The 21417-nt window shown below is 32.6% G+C and overlaps 1 protein-coding gene and 1 long non-coding RNA gene across 4 annotated transcripts in view; one reads left to right on the top strand and one right to left on the bottom strand.

Moving 5' to 3' along the window:
- The first annotated feature begins 1675 nt into the window (after positions 1–1675).
- On the top strand, positions 1676–6255 carry LOC129925025 (uncharacterized). Its single transcript, XR_008776883.1, has 6 exons — positions 1676–1943; positions 2614–2696; positions 2822–2906; positions 3046–3235; positions 5069–5188; positions 6022–6255. It is a non-coding gene; the product is annotated as an uncharacterized LOC129925025 (long non-coding RNA).
- A 4541-nt stretch (positions 6256–10796) lies between these two features.
- The window catches only part of LOC106059195 (circularly permutated Ras protein 1-like), a 36574-nt gene continuing 25953 nt past the window's right edge, over positions 10797–21417 (bottom strand). For all 3 annotated transcript variants that reach the window (XM_056022994.1, XM_013216760.2, XM_056022996.1), the window contains exons 10-16: positions 21027–21213; positions 19678–19923; positions 19457–19573; positions 17995–18090; positions 17227–17318; positions 14760–14892; positions 10797–13128 (exon numbers count right to left, since the gene is read on the bottom strand). In XM_056022994.1, coding sequence (XP_055878969.1) covers positions 12967–13128; positions 14760–14892; positions 17227–17318; positions 17995–18090; positions 19457–19573; positions 19678–19923; positions 21027–21213 — 1033 coding nt within the window. In that variant the 3' untranslated portion in view covers positions 10797–12966. The remainder of the gene's footprint in view (positions 13129–14759; positions 14893–17226; positions 17319–17994; positions 18091–19456; positions 19574–19677; positions 19924–21026; positions 21214–21417) is intronic.

Raw genomic sequence — 21417 nt, 5'->3', positions numbered from 1 at the left:
GTGATCTCTTTTATAGCCTTCCTTTAACTTAACTCCCCTTTCTTCTTTTTTTTTTTTTTACCCACTCTGCTGGATTTCTCGAGTTAACACCTAATGAAACGCTAGACAAAATGACGCCTCTCGAAGTAATAAAACTGAATCTGTCGTTCTTGTAGGTTTCTATCATTGCGGAAGGTACCGGTACCGGTATTTACTGACCAGTCATTGATATTTAGGGTTATGTATTTTCACGTCTACCTCAGGAAATAAATAAATAAATAAATATATATATATATATATATATATATATATATATATATATATATATATATATATATATATATATAGTTTTAGGTTAACATAGAAAATCAACAGATTCAGTTAAACAAGCACAGCATTGGTTTCTTTTTTTTTTTTAAAGTTTTATCTGTAACATGTATTAAATATATTTTAACCATTCATAATACAGATATCTGATTTACTGTAATTGTGTATAGTTGCACTGTTCAATTATAGATTTCAAATAAATAAATTATTTGCAATTCTTATTGCATCTTCTGGTAATAAGCCGATTTAAAAGTTTTAATGTAGCCTATAATGCTAGTTTCCAGTACCGGTAGATATTTTTAATGTAAACAAACTTTACACAAGCAAAGAATATTAACAATAGGGGTTTTACCCATCTTGTTTGAATTTATTTAGTCGTTTTGAAACATGACTAATAAGAATGCTTTTATATTGATTTAAATGTTTGTCTCAGTTATATTTAAATATAGATATCAATTTATAAAGATGAGTGCGTGTAAAATTCCTACAAATAAAGATCAGCTTAGGTTAACACGTGTTTGACGTTTTCCTTGCTCGTTGCATAGAACGCGTGCTATCAAGCAAGAAAGTACACGTGTGCACACTGATGGTCAGTAGGTCAAGGCTCACTGACTCTCACTGTAAATCTTTTTCGTATACCACCTCTTTACTCGATCTTTTCGTTGACGTAATAGACCTTGTGATCTCTTTCTTTTATGAGTTACACAAATGTTTAGGTCAATAACATTCAAATATAATGAAACACGTAACTAAAACTATCTTATGATTTAAATATAATTCAAGGAATTTTTATTTTAAAGTATAAGATATAACTGGCAAGATCATGATATAAACGACAGGATTTGCTATTCAGTTTCATACATTAAAAAAAAAAGTTATGACTCAAAATACATGCTACATGACAGATCTAATAAACTACATTATAGGCACAGTTCGTAAATATTATCGATGACTGATTCTACGAAGATAAAGAGCATAAAAAAAAAAATCAAGAGGCATGCAAATGTGTTGTAGCCATAGTTGTAGACTATGTAGGTGTCAGTGTTTTATCTAATATCTACTGTATACCCCATTCAAGAATATTTATGATTTAAAATAGATATAAAATTAATTAGATCCATATTTTAAATCGTGCAATCTAACTTTGTAAGAACCATCTTCGTTAATTATAATGTCTATAATGCGATTTGTGTAAGTACGATAGTCAAGTAGATGAGGTCACGAGATGAACCAACACATCCTCACATAATTTGTTCAAATGCTGCACTCTGCTTTATGGTATCGAAATACTAGAGTTAATAAAACAAACAATTTAAATATTCAACAAGAGACACTACTAATATACAGTATTAGAGAAGATTATAGTCCTGGGGGGGGGGGGGGGCGAAAGAAAGACTGTGCCGCTGGTCAATGTGTAGGCTACCCGGTCACGTGGCTTACTTACAATTGACCAACCAGAGACAGGTCTACATGATAGGCTACAGCCTATTGCATCATTAAGAAAAATAGCGCCAGAACCAAACACCATGACCATCCCATTCCAGTCATAGTACTCATAGATCTACTTCAAGATTGTGTTGATTTGTGATTAACTCGACTCTATTCTAACAACTTTGGAATGTGTGCGTCAAGCAAAGGTACTTTTTATTTTATTAGACAATTAGATCTACTTTATTATTTTATACTTATTTATAGAGATTAAGTCTGGATAAATTAAAGTAGATTAGATCTACACCTACATCTACATTTAATTTTAATGTCATTTTTGTTTGTGAATGTGCTTTTTTGGTTTAAGTTTAAGTCTAGTCAGACTAGGCCGTCACTAGGCACAAATAATTATTTTAAGTGACGCAAGGAAAGCCGTTTGAAATAATTAGTCTATAATCATTCGAATCCCGTGGCGTGTCTCACAGTTTATTATAACCTTAATTAACTTAATAGATTAGATTTAGAAAGTCAATTTAGAAAAGATAGTAAAACCAAATTCTTCAACCATTAAAATTAATATTTTAAAATACGTGAGTTCTTGAGATCTATTTTCAATTTAAATGCAAAATGTAGGCCTATAAATATATTTGTGTATACTTTTTTTGTAGAAGCAAATCTAACAATGTTATAGAAATATAGATCTACTATAGTCTATACTGAAACTAGTCAATAATCTTGTCATTCAATATGTTGTGCAGAATTTATAATTTATCTTTATATTGCTTATGCCTTATGTAGATCTAGATCTATGTATTTAATATTTCTCATGTGTGACTTTGATTTTAAAAAATTGAAATGTTAAAAAAAAATGATTTTCAGACTCTCGGAACCAAAGAGTGAAAGAATGATGGCATCACTATGATCACTTCTTGCTGGATCTGTCCAAGAGTCAATGAGTACAGGTATTTAATTTAAAATATAAAGTATTATTACTACTCAATTTTATTATAATTACCAATTGATTAAGTTTAAACAAATTATTACTATACTTAGGCTACTATATTAATATTTTTTCATATTCTTCAAGGTGGACCATGTTGGAAAATAACTTTCAGTCAAGACTCAAGTTGAGACAAGAGCTCCATTGATGTTAATTGTTATTGATCAAACTGGTAATTTTTTTTTACAATATTTTCAAGCCAAAAATGTTGTATACAAATCTGATGATCCAGATTTCCTGAATAATTTATATTAGCAGTCTAGATTTACTTGTAAAATTTATTTAATACTTATTTTATTTTCTGTCTGCAGAACATGTTCTAGAGATACTGGAGAAAAGATTTGAGTGCAGTACAGACTCATTTTCAATTGAAAGCAATTAAAAGAAGCAGAGATAAATACAATCAGGATTAGGTATGAAGCAAATTTCCCAATGGCAAATAATGTATCACTGTTGGAAATAGAAGTGAAACTGAAGGATGAAGATTCTCATGAAAATTTGGTAAGGCCATATTATATTGTAGGATTTAGGATGTAAAATATCATTGATGTGAATTGGTACTTCGATAAACTGACCTAGATCAATTTTTTTTCTCCCAAAAAATGGCTGAAAAGTGTGTCAGCACATTTTACCCTTTTTTTAGGGGTGGTCATTTCCATCAAAGTTTTAGCATATTGTATTTGATTTGAGGACTAATTATGATTACTTTTTGTAAACATAAGATATCAGAGATCATTTTTATTTGCTTTTGAAGCCAATCTGTTAAATTTTTCTTATCAAAAGTTTATGTGAAAGTTGACATTTTTACAACTTTTTTCCTATAAAAGTTACAACAATGCTGTTTGCTACAATAATTTATCATATTATGAAATGTGTATATTTCAAATTTCATTAAATTCTCTTGGCGCGCTTTAAAGATATTTGATATTAAAATTAACAAAGACAAAGAAGGGTAAAATTTTCTTTTTTAAATAAAATAAAAGTGTTTATGGTTACAACAATCTCACTACTTCTATTGAATTTAGCATGTTAATATATATCTGTGTGCTAAGTTTGAACTTTGTAGCTTGGCGCACTCTTTAGATATTAATTTTCAAAGTTGATGGTTAAAGTCTATTTCTAGTAACAACCAACACTGTGATTTACTGGAAATGGTCAATTTCTGTCTATCACAAGCTATTTTTAGAAGCACACATAGGAATCTTTCATTTAGATTAACTTTTATAGTGTTTGAATGCTAGATTATGGAGAGGGAATGTGTCTTTATTATAATGACTTTGTAATCTGCAAATTTTAAAGTAAAAGTTTAATTACTTTAAAAAATAATATTAAATATTAAATTTTTTTTTTTCATATTTTTAGCTCAGCGAACTAATAATTAATTTTTTTTTCTGTGTGTTGTTTTTTTCTATTAATATACATGTAAATTAATAGTTAATAAATAAGTACATTATATTTTTAAAATGATGAGCTATTATTGCACAAAAATTCAAGTAAAAAATCTTTTAATAACTTCTAAAAAAATCGCAAGGTTTCTTTTTTATTTTATTGTCCGAAGCAAGAAATTTTTCATTTACAATCTAATTTTTAAAGCATTTAAATTAAGGCATTTTAAAATGATTAATTGCCAGTGCTCTACAAAAAGGTTAAAACTGTTTTTTTATGAAGTTTATGAAACTTATAGTCATTAAATTTTAGGAAATATTTTTCTGCGCAGTGCTATTTTCATTTATAATTTATAAGAATTATCTATCTGATGCATATAAATAGCTATTTAAATACAGTAGAATTATAATTAAACAAAATAAAACACAATACAGATCTCTGATTTGTTTTATTTGTGATTTTTGGGCTCATATGATGACAAAATCACATATATTTTTATTTTTTGTCGAAGGCTTTTTTTTATATATTAACTTTTTTTCAAAGATTTTATTGCTTGGTCTTATTTTTTAAATTTATTTTAACAGAATACTGGTTAATGTAAAAGAGTGTGAAGTTTCAACCCCATATCTTTAAGACTTTTTATAATACAGTTAATTTAAGTTCAACTGTCAGTTGTTTCGGTCACAGATTTTTTATTTATTTACAAAGGCTAAAGAAGGCTAATTTTTGGCCACTAAAAATTTAATAACTTCCCCCACAATTAACTCAGCAATATAAAATTGGTATCATTGGAAAGCATTTCTCAAGCTCTATCTAACTAAATAGGTTCCATTGCATTGTGATCGTTTTGAAATTTTTATCGAGGTACCTAATGTGAAACAGTAATTCAGCTATTTATTTATTTTATGTGTCAGCAGAATCATACTTATCTCATCTTCTATATTACAGATCTATCCAGTGAAAACAGCATTAAGAGAACAATAGTATGGATTATAACTTGGCTGGACTGGACATGGCACAAACAGAAAATAAATGTATTGAATTTTCAATCCAAATTATGGATATTAGGTATGAATTTTTATTTCCATATTTTTAACTAACATAATCTTTATAATTTTTTTTTATGCCACAATGGACCTCATTCACCAATCGTAAACAAACAACATTTAGCCACGTGGTGCTTTATCTCTTCTATATAATTTACAGTTTTTTCATTGTTTTATCAATAAGATCACGTGACTAAATCTTGTTTGTTTACGATTGGTGAATGAGGTCCATTGCATTGTTACTTTTCTTTCAAATCATTTCTTGATCAAATGCTGTGTCAACCTAACCTAAGAGGCTCATAAGTATTTTAATTTTTTATGAACATAGTGTGTAAACTGTTAGGTCTTTATACCTCCTATAATTCGCTGTGTGGTTGTGAAATGTTTTCTCCACCATCACCAGATAACTATGTCAGTGACTTTCTATTGGAAAAACATACTACTTATACATATGATGGTAGGCTCATATTTCACAGAATTTTGAACTCTGTTATCACTTGTTGGAACAACTGAAGCTCAATTGCATCTTGAGGGACAGATAAACAACAATTAATGTACTGTTAGTTTACTACGTCAAGTCACGTTTGGTATATGATACGAGTTGTAAGATTAAAAAAAATATTTTTTAAAAAATTTTTTTTTTTTAACTTGTGCAGGATATGTACATGTGCGAAAATACAGTAGTTAATGAAGCCTGCTTACACAAATCATGAATAGATAATGTCAGCATTTTTTGGTTTGGAAAAAGTGAAAATCATTGTGTTTTTGTTTTTTGTATGTTTTATATGAACATTTCATTTTGAAATCATAGGAATATATTTAAAAAAAAATTATTTTTTTTTATGTTCTTCTTAGATTATTCAAGTGAGTTACCCAAGTCTGTCAAATAACTTAGAGAAAGTACTTGAACTTGGCACATGTGATGGCACAGAAATCGTAAAAAAAGAAGGATGATGGCTTCAACTCTGAAGGAACATCCCAATCATGTATAACATTTTACAAACAAACCTAATCAAAGTTTATAAATGTTTAAAAAAAGTAAGATGCACAAGCAAATTTATTTACATACTACAGATATTAGAACTAATGACTAATGGAAAAAAAACAACTACCTATCTAGACTTAACAACAAAGAAATAAGGAAATATAATATTTCAAACATGTGCTGGATCTTGTTAGTTTAATAACATACTATGTAGGTGCATTACATAAAACATGTAGTGGTTCTTGGTTGTTGATTACCGGTACTGTGCTTTTTTCAAATACACATTAGTTTTGTCATATATTAATTATAAATATTTATGTTCACCATTAATTATTTCGTTCAGCTATAGCAACATAAGGAAGGCATGGTGGCTAAGTGGTTAAGCATTTGGCTTCCAGACCCGAATTAGAATCTCAGTGATTTGGGATTTTTAAGACACCCTAACTCTGATGGATACTGGTACCTGATTTTAGCTGGGGAAAGTAAAGACAGTTGTTTAGCTAGCTACATGACACCCTGCTTGTTAACCATTAGCCAAAGAAACTGATGGCCTTAACATCATCTGCCCTATAGATGCTAAGTTTGAAAAGGGGAACTTTACTTTTATTACAACATAAGGTTATAAGTTGACAGTTACAGATGATGTACCATATGAGCATCATTGTTGTTTACTGGCTTTTGAACAGTAGCTTGAAACATTTGCTCTTTCTTTCATAGAATATTCACTGTTAAAAAATTATGAATATGATAGTGCAGCTAGTTACTCTGCTCAAAATTGAAAGAAATATTTTGTTGAAATTATAAACATGAGCTACCGGTATATATAAATGTATAGTTTTCATTGTTGAGCACACACTTTTTCTTTGGTACTGGGTAACGCACATGACCTATATTTTTTTGAAATATTATCATCTAAAATAAGGCGAGGTCTTGAGAATATTAACCTCGAACAGACTCAGCTTTGGGTTTTTCTCCATGTAGACCCTATTGATTAAAAAGCACCATTCTCTAATTATATTTTACTTGTTTAAATTTATATATTTATGGTTATTAATTATTCTTTGTACCGGGTATTTATTTTTTTAATATTTTTTTGTAAAGTAAGCACTGGTATTTTTCTAAAAGTATGTTTCACATTTATTTCATTTTAAACAAATTAAGTCATTTACTTAATGTTCAATTATGTTCTAAATGTATGTTTTTAAAATTTCAGTGTTTATATTGCTAACATTTCACAAACTTGTTACAGGTAGCTTATTTTTGTTTTGGTCATTTTTTCTTTAGAACTACCGGTACAACATAATCTAAAAAAAAATTTGTTTCATGATTGTCAAAACAGTTTGCTTTTCAATTTACATACAGCAGGCTCCTACTTTGTTTAGATAATTCTGAATTACATTCTATATATAATTTATAGGTTTCTGTATAGGCTATTCAAGCTTTTGTACATGTTAAAATTTCATAAATTTGGTAGCCATTATATTTTTTAAAAATTTTATGGTATAATAAGTACTTATTGTATTTTTAAAAATATAAGCATCCATATTTTAAAAACTTATATCTAATTTGCCATTTTAAGCAATTTGTTATTACAATTAATATTTAAATGAATATGCTTTTACTTATTTCAGTGTACATATTGCTTACATTCCACCAACTCAATACTTTTTTTGTTACTTTTATTTTTTTATATTTTTTTTACATAATTACAAAAGCTAAGTTGTTTTTTGTTGTTGTTTTTATGATTGTCAAAACTGTTTGCTTTAAACATAATTTTTATACAGCACTTATACTTTCTGTAGATGATCCTGAATTATGTTCTTTATAAATTTGTTATAGATTTTCATGTTATCATTCACAACTTTTTTGTTGACTCAATGCATTTTCCATAGTATACTAAAATATTATAGGATCAATTTTCACAGTTAAAATCTTTGCTACAGGTATTGCTTTTACTTTAAAAAAAAAGTTTTTTAGTGTATTCCTGTATTTTTAATTATTTTTAATAGTTGCTAACATTAACATTTTATAATGCAATAAACTATTAATTTTAACTAGTAAATTGTTTATGTAATTATTTATGTCATTTTATGCCATTTCAGCTAGAGCTCAGTGTCATTTCTTACTGGCCTCATCTGGGCCCCTAACTGAACCCAGACTCAGCCCTAAGGGCACCCGTTTGGGCCAACATTCATCCCCCAAATGGGGCCCATGTGGTTAGCCCTTTCTGGCCTCTCAATGTTTGCCCCATACTGGCCCCATAAGGGATCCATCAGGGCTTCATCTGGGCCCCCTAACTGAGCCCAGACTCAGCCCTAAGGGCACCCGTTTGGGCCAACGTTCATCCCCCAAATGGGGCCCATGTGTTTAGCCCTTTCTGGCCCCTCAATGTTTACCCCATACTGGCCCCATGAGGGTTCCATCAGGGCTTCATCTGGGCCCCCTAACTGAGCCCAGACTCAGCCCTAAGGGCACCCGTTTGGGCCAACGTTCATCCCCCAAATTGGGCCCATGTGGTTAGCCCTTTCTGGCCCCTCAATGTTTACCCCATACTGGCCCCATGAGGGTTCCATGAGGGCTTCATCTGGGCCCCCTAACTGAGCCCAGACTCAGCCCTAAGGGCACCCGTTTGGGCCAACGTTCATCCCCCAAATTGGGCCCATGTGGTTAGCCCTTTCTGGCCCCTCAATGTTTACCCCATACTGGCCCCATGAGGGTTCCATCAGGGCTTCATCTGGGCCCCCTAACTGAGCCCAGACTCAGCCCTAAGGGCACCCGTTTGGGCCAACGTTCATCCCCCAAATGGGGCCCATGTGTTTAGCCCTTTCTGGCCCCTCAATGTTTACCCCATACTGGCCCCATGAGGGTTCCATCAGGGCTTCATCTGGGCCCCCTAACTGAGCCCAGACTCAGCCCTAAGGGCACCCGTTTGGGCCAACGTTCATCCCCCAAATTGGGCCCATGTGGTTAGCCCTTTCTGGCCCCTCAATGTTTACCCCATACTGGCCCCATGAGGGTTCCATCAAGGGTTCATCTGGGCCCCCTAACTGAGCCCAGACTCAGCCCTAAGGGCACCCATTTGGGCCAACGTTCATCCCCCAAATGGGGCCCATGTGTTTAGCCCTTTCTGGCCCCTCAATGTTTACCCCATACTGGCCCCATGAGGGTTCCATCAAGGGTTCATCTGGGCCCCCTAACTGAGCCCAGACTCAGCCCTAAGGGCACCCGTTTGGGCCAACGTTCATCCCCCAAATTGGGCCCATGTGGTTAGCCCTTTCTGGCCCCTCAATGTTTGCCCCATACTGGCCCCATGAGGGTTCTGTCAGGGTTTTATCTGGGCCCCCTAACTGAGCCCAGACTTGACCCTTAAGGGCCCTAATTGGGCTTTCATTAATTGTCCCCAAAGGGCCAAGTATCTCTTACCCTGTTGGGGCCCACAAGTCCTTCCCCTTACTGGCCCCACAAGGGTTTAACACTGGGATTTTCTGGGCCCCCTGACTGAGCCCAGACTCAGCCCTAAGGGCACCCGTTTGGGCCAACGTTCATCCCCCACTTGGGGCCCATATGGTTAGCATGGGCTTGCCCAGTTGGGGCCCTTACTGGGCCCAAAATCTTTGCTATCAGGGATGCTATGATCCTATCACTTATCTGGACCAGTTGGGAAAGGGGGGGGCAAATAATAAAGAAAGAAACCATAAAAAAAACTTTAAAAAAATAAAAATTGTACGAATTTGTACTAGTCTAGATTTAGATCTAGCTGTTTCATTACAGATATTGTTTTTGCTTAGCGCTATTTTATGCTTTTAGCTTTCTCAATATGCTATGATCCTATCACTTATCTGGACCAGTTGGGAAAGGGGGGGGGGAGAGAAAGAAAGGGATATCTGAGTGAATTTTTCTGTAATTGGTTTTGAAAAAAAAAAAAAAAAAAAAAAAAAAAAAGAACGACCTGAATTGAACTAATGCTTCCCGCCTCCTCATGCGGACATACTAACCACTCTGCTGGTGAGGTGTTTATGACTGTAGAAGATAGATTAGTTATGTATTGTTTGTTTCAAATTTACTCTAAAGAGGCAACCTATAAACTCAGCTTATACCACCACTTCAGTCAAGTACAATTTCCAATTTCTTTCTCTTGTTCGAGATACCAAAAAAATAATTAATTATCAATAGTTAATTAACTAATTGGCTAACTTTTAAAAATTGATTCTTGTGTTGTCAGGTAAAAAAAAATAATTGTGCACAATTTCAGCTTGATCCCAGATTGGGTGTAGGAGAAATAATGTGTTTAAACGTTTTACCAGACAGAGTGAGTTGATAAAAGCTTTGTAAAATAATATCCTTAAATATACAAATATTTACATAAATGAAGCAATGCTATGAATTACAATAGTAATTTTAAAATAAAATTCAAGATTTAAAAAATGCACAAACCTTTTCAAGGCAACTTACACCAAGACAACTTAGTTATATTTACATATTGTTATATTGTTTACATTCATGTATTATTAAAAACATTATTATTAAGGACTTGTGTAATAGTGGATAATGGTTATATTTTTGGTAAGATACATTGAGTAAAATGAGTATTATTACTACATTGAAGACCTATCAAATAGACCTCATACAACACAATAAACAATAATGGCTTTACAATGTTTAATTATTCGTTTTTTATTAAATAGTTAAACAAAATAATATTTGAATAATTTCTAACAGACAATTGAATGTGATTGACAGTCAATTACAGTTTTCTTATAATTGGCAATGAAACAAACACATCCTATTGTATTTTCTCATTTTTAGATGACAGTTAAATAAGGCTTGATTTATGTACCAGGCCATCAGCTCCTTTCTGTAATATAATCCCCACTATAATCGTTTTTGAGGACCATTAAATTATTTTTTTATATAGTATTGATAATTACATTAACATGCTTTCAAACTACATGGGAATCAATAACTGCACAGCTTACTAAAACCACTAGTTATGAGAATCAATATCAAATATAACTCATTCAGCTAGTCACTATGGAGTCATTTGTTAGTATGTTGTATTTTTAAGAGGTACTAAACTGAAGATACACTTTATAAATTTTTGTAGACAATAAATGTTTGAGGATTTTAAGATAAAGATACATTTTTATGAGCTTTCTTTTTGTTTTGTTTAAATGCCTACTTCTTATGTTTATTACAAAATTCATAATTAGTTCTTTTTGCTAAGCAGATAAAATCATGCAATGACTGAAAGCTTCTATATAATGAAGTTTAATATTTTATATTTTTGTTTTATTGTACATTAAAGAAAAATACAAGTATTTATTTATTTATCTAATAAGTTGCATATTTAAATAGAAAGACCAAATAATCAATAAATATTACACATTTAATTTGTATTCATTAAGTTCTTCAAAAACATGAAAAAGTGATAAAAAATATAAAAGGATGAAAAATCATGTCTCTTTTAGTACATTTTTTATATAAAATAAAGGCATTTATACTAATTTCACAGTTTCATGTATATACTGGTTTGTATAAAATATTTCATTTATGCATCAAAAATGTAGATAAACAATGATAAACATTTGAACAATTCATTTTAAAAATAAGCAACTCAAAATCATTGTTTTTTTTTTAGTAAAACAATAAAATATTTACATAAAAGAAACAATTCCATGTATTTGAACACATATTTTTAATAAAAAAAAAATACACAGCTCGGTCGAAGGTTTCATCAGGGAAACTTTTATATACGGAACTTTGCAACATTAATATAAAAAAAAAAGATGAATAAAAAACAAATGTTAAAAGCAAATATCAAAACGGAGGTCAGCATACAAAAAAGAAAGCAACCAATAACATTTGAAATGTACTTCAGAGAAACAATGTGTTTATTGTATTTTTCCTCCTATTAGCTTACAAACTCTTCATTGGTTCAAAAAGTAAAAACTGGAAATAGGACACTAGTGGATATATAAAAAAGTAAAAGTAAAGTTCCCCTTTCAGACCTTGTGGTCTATAGGGCAGATGACGTAAATGTCATCTATTTCTGAGGCCTACCGTTAACGAGGGTGTTATGTGGCCAGCACAACGACCAACCGCTTTTACTTTTCCCCAACTAATGTCAGGTATTCATTAGAGCTGGGTGGACTCAGAGGCGCCCAAAGATCCTGAAATTAAAAATCCCAGTCTTCACCAGGATTTGATCCCAGGACCCCTGGTTCGGAAGAAAAGCGCTTTACCGCTAAGCCACCACACCTTTAGGTATTATGAAAATGGCTCTAATGATTTCCCTAGTAATTTGACAGTTTATATTATATCTTTGTGAAAATTATAGCTATCATATTAGCGAAACAATGAAAACTCTGGTTGATCATTTTAATTTTTCTTTGTAATGTTTCTTTGCATTCAGTAAATAAACAGACATACATTAACATTTTATGTAATGTCTCATTAGCTGAACAGTTAATAACAAAAGAACTTGACTATGTATAGCTAACTGTAAAGACGATTTACAATAATGAAGCAAATGTATTCTAAAAAATATATATAGAATAAAAAATTATAGACCACCCTCAAGTTCATCGATTTAAAAAAAAAAAATTATTTTTTTTTTCATGTTACTTGTTATGTTTATGTTTTCAACCCAAAAGGCAGGTTTAGTTTTAAATATATTCAAGGATATATGAAACCTTATGAGAACCTTCTACTTTGACGTCAGGTACAACTGGTAAGTACCTAGTTGAAAATAATTTTAAAAAGACACTTTTTGGCTGTACAAATAGCAAAGTAAATAATGAAAGGCACACAATTATTTATTCATCATCTTTATAGTCATAGTAGCTTAGCTTTTGAGCAGAAGACATGACTTTAAAATGACCTCTGGCCTTCACACTGTTAGAAGCAAATCTAGTGGTTCTGGTATTGTAGGCAGTTTGTAACATTTTAGTTTTCAAGTCACTCGTTGCAATAGTAGCCTGGAATTATGAAATAGATCTAGTTAGTAATTTCTATAGCAATGAAAAATTTTAATATATATTGAGACTTTTAGCAGCCAACATTACGGACCAAATGTTAACTTTTTCTTTCCTAACTGAAGATACCAATGCTGATTTGACCCCATTAAATTAAATTAATTTTTGATTTTATAAATTTTAATTTGAATTATATAAAAAGAGAGCACACATTCTCCTATTATTCTATACCTAGTATATTATTTCCTGATTGCATAAAAAAAAGTTATTGAAGTTTAATCATAACAGGGTAGTGAAACACAAATGAGAAAAATGAAAAATTACATCAGAACGTGGAAAATAAATGCAGAGAGAAAGAGTTAAACATAAGTTACTATTGTTTGAGAGTTGACTTAGTGAAAAGCCTACAATTTACCTTGCGATCTATAGGGCAGATGAAGTTAAAGTCATGTTTTTCTTTGACTGACAGTTAACGAGTAGGGCATCATGTGGCTAGCACAATGACCAACCGCCTTTACTTTTCCCCAACTTACGTTAGGTACCCATTAGAGTTGGGTGACTCAGGGGCACCCTAAAAATCCCAAAATTCAGAATCCCAGTCTTCACTGAGATTCAAACCCGGGACCCCAGGTTTGAAATCCAAGCGATTAACCATTCAACTACTGTGCCCCCAAATCAAGTTATATATATTGCTACAAAACTTTAAAATTTCATAAAGTGAAATACATTATTTGTGAGTGTTACTTTTTGGATAATCTAGACGCAGATGTTTCTATCAAGTAGTAAAAGTAGAAAGATACCACTCTTTCATACCTTTCTTTATATTGGAGAAATGATGAAAAGCTCATCTGCCTCTATAACTGATGGTAAAAGTGGGTGTCATGTGGCCAGCACAACCACTTGCATTTTTACTTCCCCCAATGTATGCAGGTATTCCCCATTAAGGTTAGGTGGACTCAGGGGCATTCTGAACATTCTGAAGTTCAAAATTCTAGTCTTCTTCAGGATTCAAACTTGAGACCAACTACTTTGAAAGCTCGCTAGTGCTTTAACACTCAGCCACCATGTCTATATGCCTTATGAAAATATCAAGAGGCTGATAAAACATAAAACAATACTTTTGATAGTGAGAATTTTAATCTTGCCAAAGTGTTTACTCCAAAGAGCAATTTGTAATGTTGTATTTTCACAATTCAATCTTTATTGCTTTATTTTTTTCACACTCCAAAAGATATCCACTCTACGGTGTTTGCTTAGAGTACGAAACTCTAAAAAAAAATCAACTTTTAAACTTAGAGAGTTAGGATCAGTAAATCAGTGTACACATCTGGGAACATATTACCCAAGATAGGATAGCTGCTTGGTCAAGTGGCATGCATGCACTCTGGACTGTCATTTGGTCATCTTAATGGTCCTGGGTTTAAACCTTGTCCACTTCCATTTCCCCTTGTCCTCCAGGAGGTTTGGGCAAAGATATAATTATATTCAAATTTGAAGAAATATTCAAAACATGTAAAAAAAAATACAATTTTTTGGAAGCAGGTTTTGGAAGCCCTGTAGTGAGAAAAATATTTGGCCAGCACAATAATGAACCAACCCCAAAGCTATAATGCATAGAAAAGAGATAAACTTACATTGTCTCCATTACAACTTAAATCTTCTAATAAGCCTTTCTCCAAAGTTGCAATCTCAGAGCGAAATGCTAATGTCTGCTCTTGCTTGTCAGCTGTTACTGCTCCACGATGAACTAAACGTTTCACATTTTTACTATAAAAATGAAATAAATTGATTGTTATTATCATAATAGTCCTATATATATGTAATGTAATTTTCAATATTCCTATTATGCTAAAAATGTGAAAGATATTAATAATTATGAAAGCCTAAAATATTCTATCAAGTCAAATTTAAGCTGTGTAATATTTTTGCCTTTTTGAAAGGCTTACATTCGCAGCCTGATATCAAAAACTTATAAATTGATGGATACACCATGTCAGGGAGAGGTATGGCGAGAATGAATGTTAGTTTGATATTTTGGTATGATTGTTATATCCCCTTGTTATGAATGCGAAGTGTTGCACGTGTTGAGAACTGAGTGATTAAGTCTTCGTTGAATGTGCGAGAGAATGTGTTAAGTCAGTAAGGTCTTGCTCCCGGTCCAGGAAGGTTGGACGTTTACTTCCTGGACTGGTATTTATGCATTTATATATTTATAAGTGTATGGATTGGTGTTTTGTGTATTTCATAAGAGTGATATAATTAAGTGCTTTATTAAGTATTAAAGTATTATCGATATTCGTGAATATAAGGAGTTAGAGTTGATGTATATTAAGTGTTCGTATTTGAGTTAAGCAAGTATTGAATTATAATTAAGTAACCAAGAAAGTACCAAGCAAGTATTATTTAATATTCAAGAAACCCCTAGTGAGCCACAGGAACAAAGTTAAGGAACACAATGAGACAAGAGACAAGCAGCAGTATATATATAATTAAGAACTCTGACACACCATAACATGTAACATATAAAAATGGCAGCACAAAGGTACCAAGGCTCTTTAGAGAAGAAGGGTAAGTAAATATGGCAAAAAATAGACAGGCCCAGATGAGGACTCATAGCAATTTTATATCCTGCATTATCAGTCATTGTAAAGAAGTTGTTGAATGCTTTACTGTCTTCTTATTTGGTACAACATAGATTCATTGCTGTAATGATCCTCATCACAAACAAAAGAAACCAACTAGAAATTCGTGCTCATTGAGATTTATGGTTTCTACTCAAAAACATTGATACGGACATGAGTACACTCAGCAACCTCATCCAAGTCAATAATTAAATTTAAAAAAAAACAAAAGTTATAATCGCACTAAACACTCCTTCAACAATTTTTTTTTATTATCTATAACTGATAACTTGTAGCTTATATACTATGTATTTATGTAGCTAAAACTTATTCACTTAGGGGTACATAGGCAAGTTCGACTATCTAAAGGGGTCTCCATGTCAAAAAAATTGAGAACCACTGACTTAGTACCATGAGGATGCCAAAAAAAAATAGGCTTTTGACACTCTAGAACAGAATAGCTGAGGCTTAGTAAGCTCAATGGTACCAACAGTTGCCTAGCCAGACACTGGAAGAAAACCAAGCAAAAACCCATAGACCAAAGCATTTAACCCTTTAAATGGGTGTGGTAGTTGTAATTCCATTTTGTATGCACTCACTGTAAAACAGCTCAGCACTTTAAGGGTTAAAAGTGAAAAATGGAACTGGACAGGATGCACACTGTGATAACTAACTAACTATGTGGCTAAGCACTTATTGGATTCTGCAGGCCTAAACAAATCTGGAAGAGGTCAGTCATCAGCAATGCTGGGGATACTGGAATGTCATGGAAGCAGATGAAGGTTAAGCTGCTCAGAACTGAGTTCGGTGGAGAGTTGTGGAAATACACAGGAATAAGTAAGTAAGCTGTGAGTTAGTCTAAAAATAATTTAGACACTGAACACCCCCCTCCCCCCGAAAAAAAAAGGTCAGGTTTGGATTTTGGTGCAGTGCAGCTTTGATAGAATGCTGTACATGCAGGTCCATAGTGCATAAATAGATGTATAGTTAGTATAAGTGGTCCTTTAACTCTTTCTATACATAATTATTTACCACATTCTTTTACTTGTATAATACAGACGTTACTTCAAAAAAATAAGATGATTACGTCCTACGCGTCAAGCATTTAGTCATGCATATTAACCAATGACTTAAATTCTGCCAAGTCACTGGTTTTCCAGGCTAACTCAGGCAACCCATTCCATGCTCTAAAAGCACTAGGGAAGAAGGAGCATTTGTACAAATTTGTCCTAGCATATGGGACGAGGAATGTGGAATCAACGCTGGTATCGTCAGTTAGGAGAGAAAGAGTTAGTAATAATATATAGATATATAAATACAATATAGCTAATGAGCAGGTTTATGAAGTTACTTTTAAAATCTATCACAAGTTCATCTAACACAAATCTGTACACACATTCACAAACTATAAAAAGCAACAGAAGAAGTCCTTACTATGGCTTTATTGTCAGGCAATAAGTTAATCCCTAGAAATACTTACAGGTGGTGTTGAGCATCAATATTTTTTCCTGCGTTGGCCAATTTAGCTGTAGTCTTCATAGCCGACACACCCATTACAGCAATGTTGATGTTCTGCACACAAAATATGACACTTATTTAAGACAAGATTAAGATAAAAGATACCGGTACATAATAAAACAGTAAAGCAAAAAAAAAAGTACTTTTAAGGGAAAAACTAGCAAACTATAAAAAAAATACTTTTAAAAAAAAAGCTTATCTAAAGTAAATGATTCCTCATTTACAACTATATCTTAATAATATAGAATTTATTTCCATTTTTCAATGGCAAACAAAAATTATGGATTACCAATAATTTATTGAATAATTGGTTGATTATTTAATTGATTCATGTTTTGTTTGGTACAATAAATAATTGTGGAAAGTTTCAAATTGGTCCAAGAATGGGTTTGTGAGAAAAATGTGTACAATTATCTTGAGCCTACATTTTGTTTGTTAACGGCGCTTTGTTGGCATTATTATTATTATAAGGTGACAAAACCTCACATATTCAGCCAAATCACTTAATACTGAAGAATTATTTCCTTTGTTGGCATTAAACAAAATAATTTATCAGTAATTATTTGAATAATTGGTTGATTTTTTTAATTGATTCATTTTTTATTAGGTACAATAAATAATTGTGTTAAGTTCCAACTTGATCCGAGAATGGGTGTGGGAGAAATAATATGTTCAAAATTTTTTACCAGACAGAATGAGTTGAAAAAAAATTAGTAAAAAACACTGAAACCTGTTCCATGGTTTGTCTATCACTAGTTGCTTCTGTCTGTTTACTCAAAACTCTCAAACAGCGCATTCCATCTTTACGTGTGTAACAAATTTGAGCCTGAAAATTGAACATAAAAATCAATCTTAGCCTCTTGATAGTAACAAAGCAGTGATCTTGTTAGAACAATGATGAGATAATCACTAAAGAAATTAAGGCTGCAAGTGAAATGTAATTAATACAATTGTACATTCATCAAACACATACAACACTAGGTCAAGGAAAAGTTTTTTTTTATCAATCTAACACTGAGCTTCACTGGTTTCATCTATCCAACAATATTATCACTTATTGTTTAATTGTCATCATTTGATTGGGACAGTTTTATCATAGCAACCATACCAGAACTACAGTGTTCCGTACTGTCCAAACATCATTTGATAGGGACAGTTTTATCATAGCAACCTTACCAGAACTACAGTGTTCCATACTGTCCAAACATCATTTGATTGGGACAGTTTTATCATAGCAACCTTACCAGAACTACAGTGTTCCATACTGTCCAAACACAATTAAACATCGAAGCAGGATGATTTTGGGCAGCAGTCATTTTCACATGACTGTTTTGGCACCATGGTTATTTTAGTACAGTGCAGCTAGATGAAAAAGTTTTCTAGCCACATTAACTATGTGTCAATTTAAAAAAGAATGATACATGTATATGTTTAGTATGTAAGTTTGTGTTCAAACATATTTTTAGTATAAAGAACGATGGTTATTTTTGTCCATTAGACTTGGGAATTAAGTTTGGTGTGGAATTATTATTGTGCAACTGACATTAGAATCTGTGTGTGGATTTTAATAGGCCTTTTGTTCAATAGAGAAAATGAAATCATGGTACATTCTCAGACAAGAGTCTGACCTTTCATATTTTGTATCTTTTACATGTTTCAGATGTTCCTCCATAATTGAAGAGTATTACATTCAATCCCAAATGTTCCATAGTTTGCGATATGCAGCAAAATGTTTATAAAAATTTTTGTCAATTTTTAATTAAAGTCAGAACGTCTCATGCCAAAATGGCCAACCCAAACAGCTGGGCCAAAAGTCAAAAGCCCATTTAAATGACAGTCAAACCAAGGTGATTATTATGACAGTCTGGATTTCAAACTTTAAGAACATACATGAATGTAATTAATAAGTTAAGATGCAATGTTTTTGACACAGTAAATGATTCTGCATCACAATGTATCTTCAACTCTATTATTATTACTTATAAAAGATTTTTTTTCTTTAAAAGTTTTGATATGCACTAAGAACTTTTAGGCAATTAACACCTACAATATTTATATGGAGATAAAAATAAACAGAATAAAGTCTTATACACAGTCTAATCACTCTGAAGAAAGAGGAACATGTCGAATACAATACACTCAAACAATATTCTTTTAACAGTCAACACTTAAACATCCTATTTTTTTTTTACCTGAAATGGCACGGAGTTCAAATTTTTGGCTTGTGTGGCATCCTTCAGTTTGAACCTGAACGTCAGATTGGCTTCTTTCCTGGCAGTACCCACCTCTTTTTCAAGTGTGTTCAAGTTCTGATGTAATAATTTTAAATGATTAAATACAACATAAATAGTTCAGCAAAATTTTAACAATGTATATTAAAATTATTGTATTAACTAACATGAGAAAAATTTACCTCTCCATAATCAGGCTCATCAAATACAAATTCTGGTTGCAAAAACAATCTTACAGTCACTGTGGTGGCCACAACCTCATTTTGTGCTATCAGCCTCAACTGGCGAATAATTTCTACAGGATTTAATTTATTAGTTGTTCCCCCTGTAAGTTCAGCCGCTGCGCTGACGTGATGCAGTCCTACTGAGTCTTCTCCAACTGCTAAAATATTAATAGTTATATCTTTTGATCTGGCGTAGTTACCAATCTGAAGATAAAAAACATTTGTTCAATGAAATCATTTATCAAAACTCTAAGAATAATTCACACAATTGCTAGTTTTGGTTCAATCAAGTTAAAGAAACTGGCAGAGCAATTTAGGATTAAGAAATTCGATATTTCTCAATATATACTGAAATACTGATGCCCAAACTACAACCAATGGGCCTCATTCAGCATCTTGAAATTTCTACCTATATATATGGCCTCCTTCAGTTGTGTCACGACTATGGATCATGTCATAGAAATAAGATGAATGCCTGGGGTTGAGCTATGGTCGGAACTATTCCCCCCACTGCAGCTCCCCCTATCTCTGTGTAGCTGATGTATTCAATGGAATGGCAAGTGTCGATACAGTCTGGGGTCAGAGTCATTGCAGGCTGCAGTGGTCGCTGGTTCCTGATTTTTCCTTAGATTTGACTCCCAAAGTCTTTCTCAGATTTGGGTATAGCTGCAAGGCAACAGAGGTTGGAATTCAGAGTTTTTCTTCTCCCATGAGCCCCTTCTGCCTGAAGCTTACTGGTTTAGATGCTAGCTACTTGCATTTACCAATTCTCATGTTAGTGAAAACAATATCTGAGCCACACAAGGCCAGAAGTTGGACTGGTTGTCATTAGGGATCGGTTCCACTGGATGTGCCGATTTCTTGAGGCGTGACCCATGTCAAAAGTGAGTTATCAAAGGTAGATGATGTAAGACTCATATGTCTCTAAGGCTAATGGTTAATGAGTGTTGTACTGTGGCCAGCACAAAGACCAACCACTTTTACTTTTTTTGTTTACCCAACTAATGTCAGATACCCACCAGAGTTAAGTGGATTCAATGACAACCTAAAAAAAAAAATGAATTCAAAATCCCTGTTTTCAAGATTTTGAAGTGCTTTATCACTTAGATATATAAGTTGGAAATTTAAATAGCCCCCAGGCACCACAAGACCTAAATGTTTTCAAAGTTTGTTAAAATTAATTTACAATCAAACATTTTAGACAATAAGGTTTATGTTGTTGTGCACTAACTAGGTACAAAGAAGAGTACAGATTCACTTTTAAGAAAAGTTTTTTTTTTAACAAGGCTGAATCTGAAGAAACTTACCATTCTATAAAAGTCACCATTTTGATTACCATTTAATGAACCAACACCAACATTGGGTTCACCATCAGTGCACAGCACAATTTCTGATCCCGGAATTTTACTCACAAATCCAGTGCATATGGACAGTGCTGGACCAAGTGCTGTGCATCCAGTAGTTACTAAACCTTTCACTGCTGCATCTATAAACCTGTACAAATGTCAGCATGGTTAAATGAACTATAGGCATTTACACCTGAATTGTTAAAGTATATATATTTTTTAAAGTCTATTTATTGGACAGTAAGGAGACAGACTGTGGATGCAGGTACAACCCTTGTAGAGGCTAAAGAACAGAGGTGGCCTTAGACAAGAGAAAGAGGTCAAAAGCTGCCCTGTGAAGAGAGATGCATTA

The sequence above is a fragment of the Biomphalaria glabrata genome, chromosome 3 (assembly GCF_947242115.1).
Source record: "Biomphalaria glabrata chromosome 3, xgBioGlab47.1, whole genome shotgun sequence".
Classification (NCBI taxonomy): Eukaryota; Metazoa; Mollusca; class Gastropoda; family Planorbidae; genus Biomphalaria; species Biomphalaria glabrata.
This window is presented reverse-complemented; position numbering and strand designations above follow the sequence as displayed.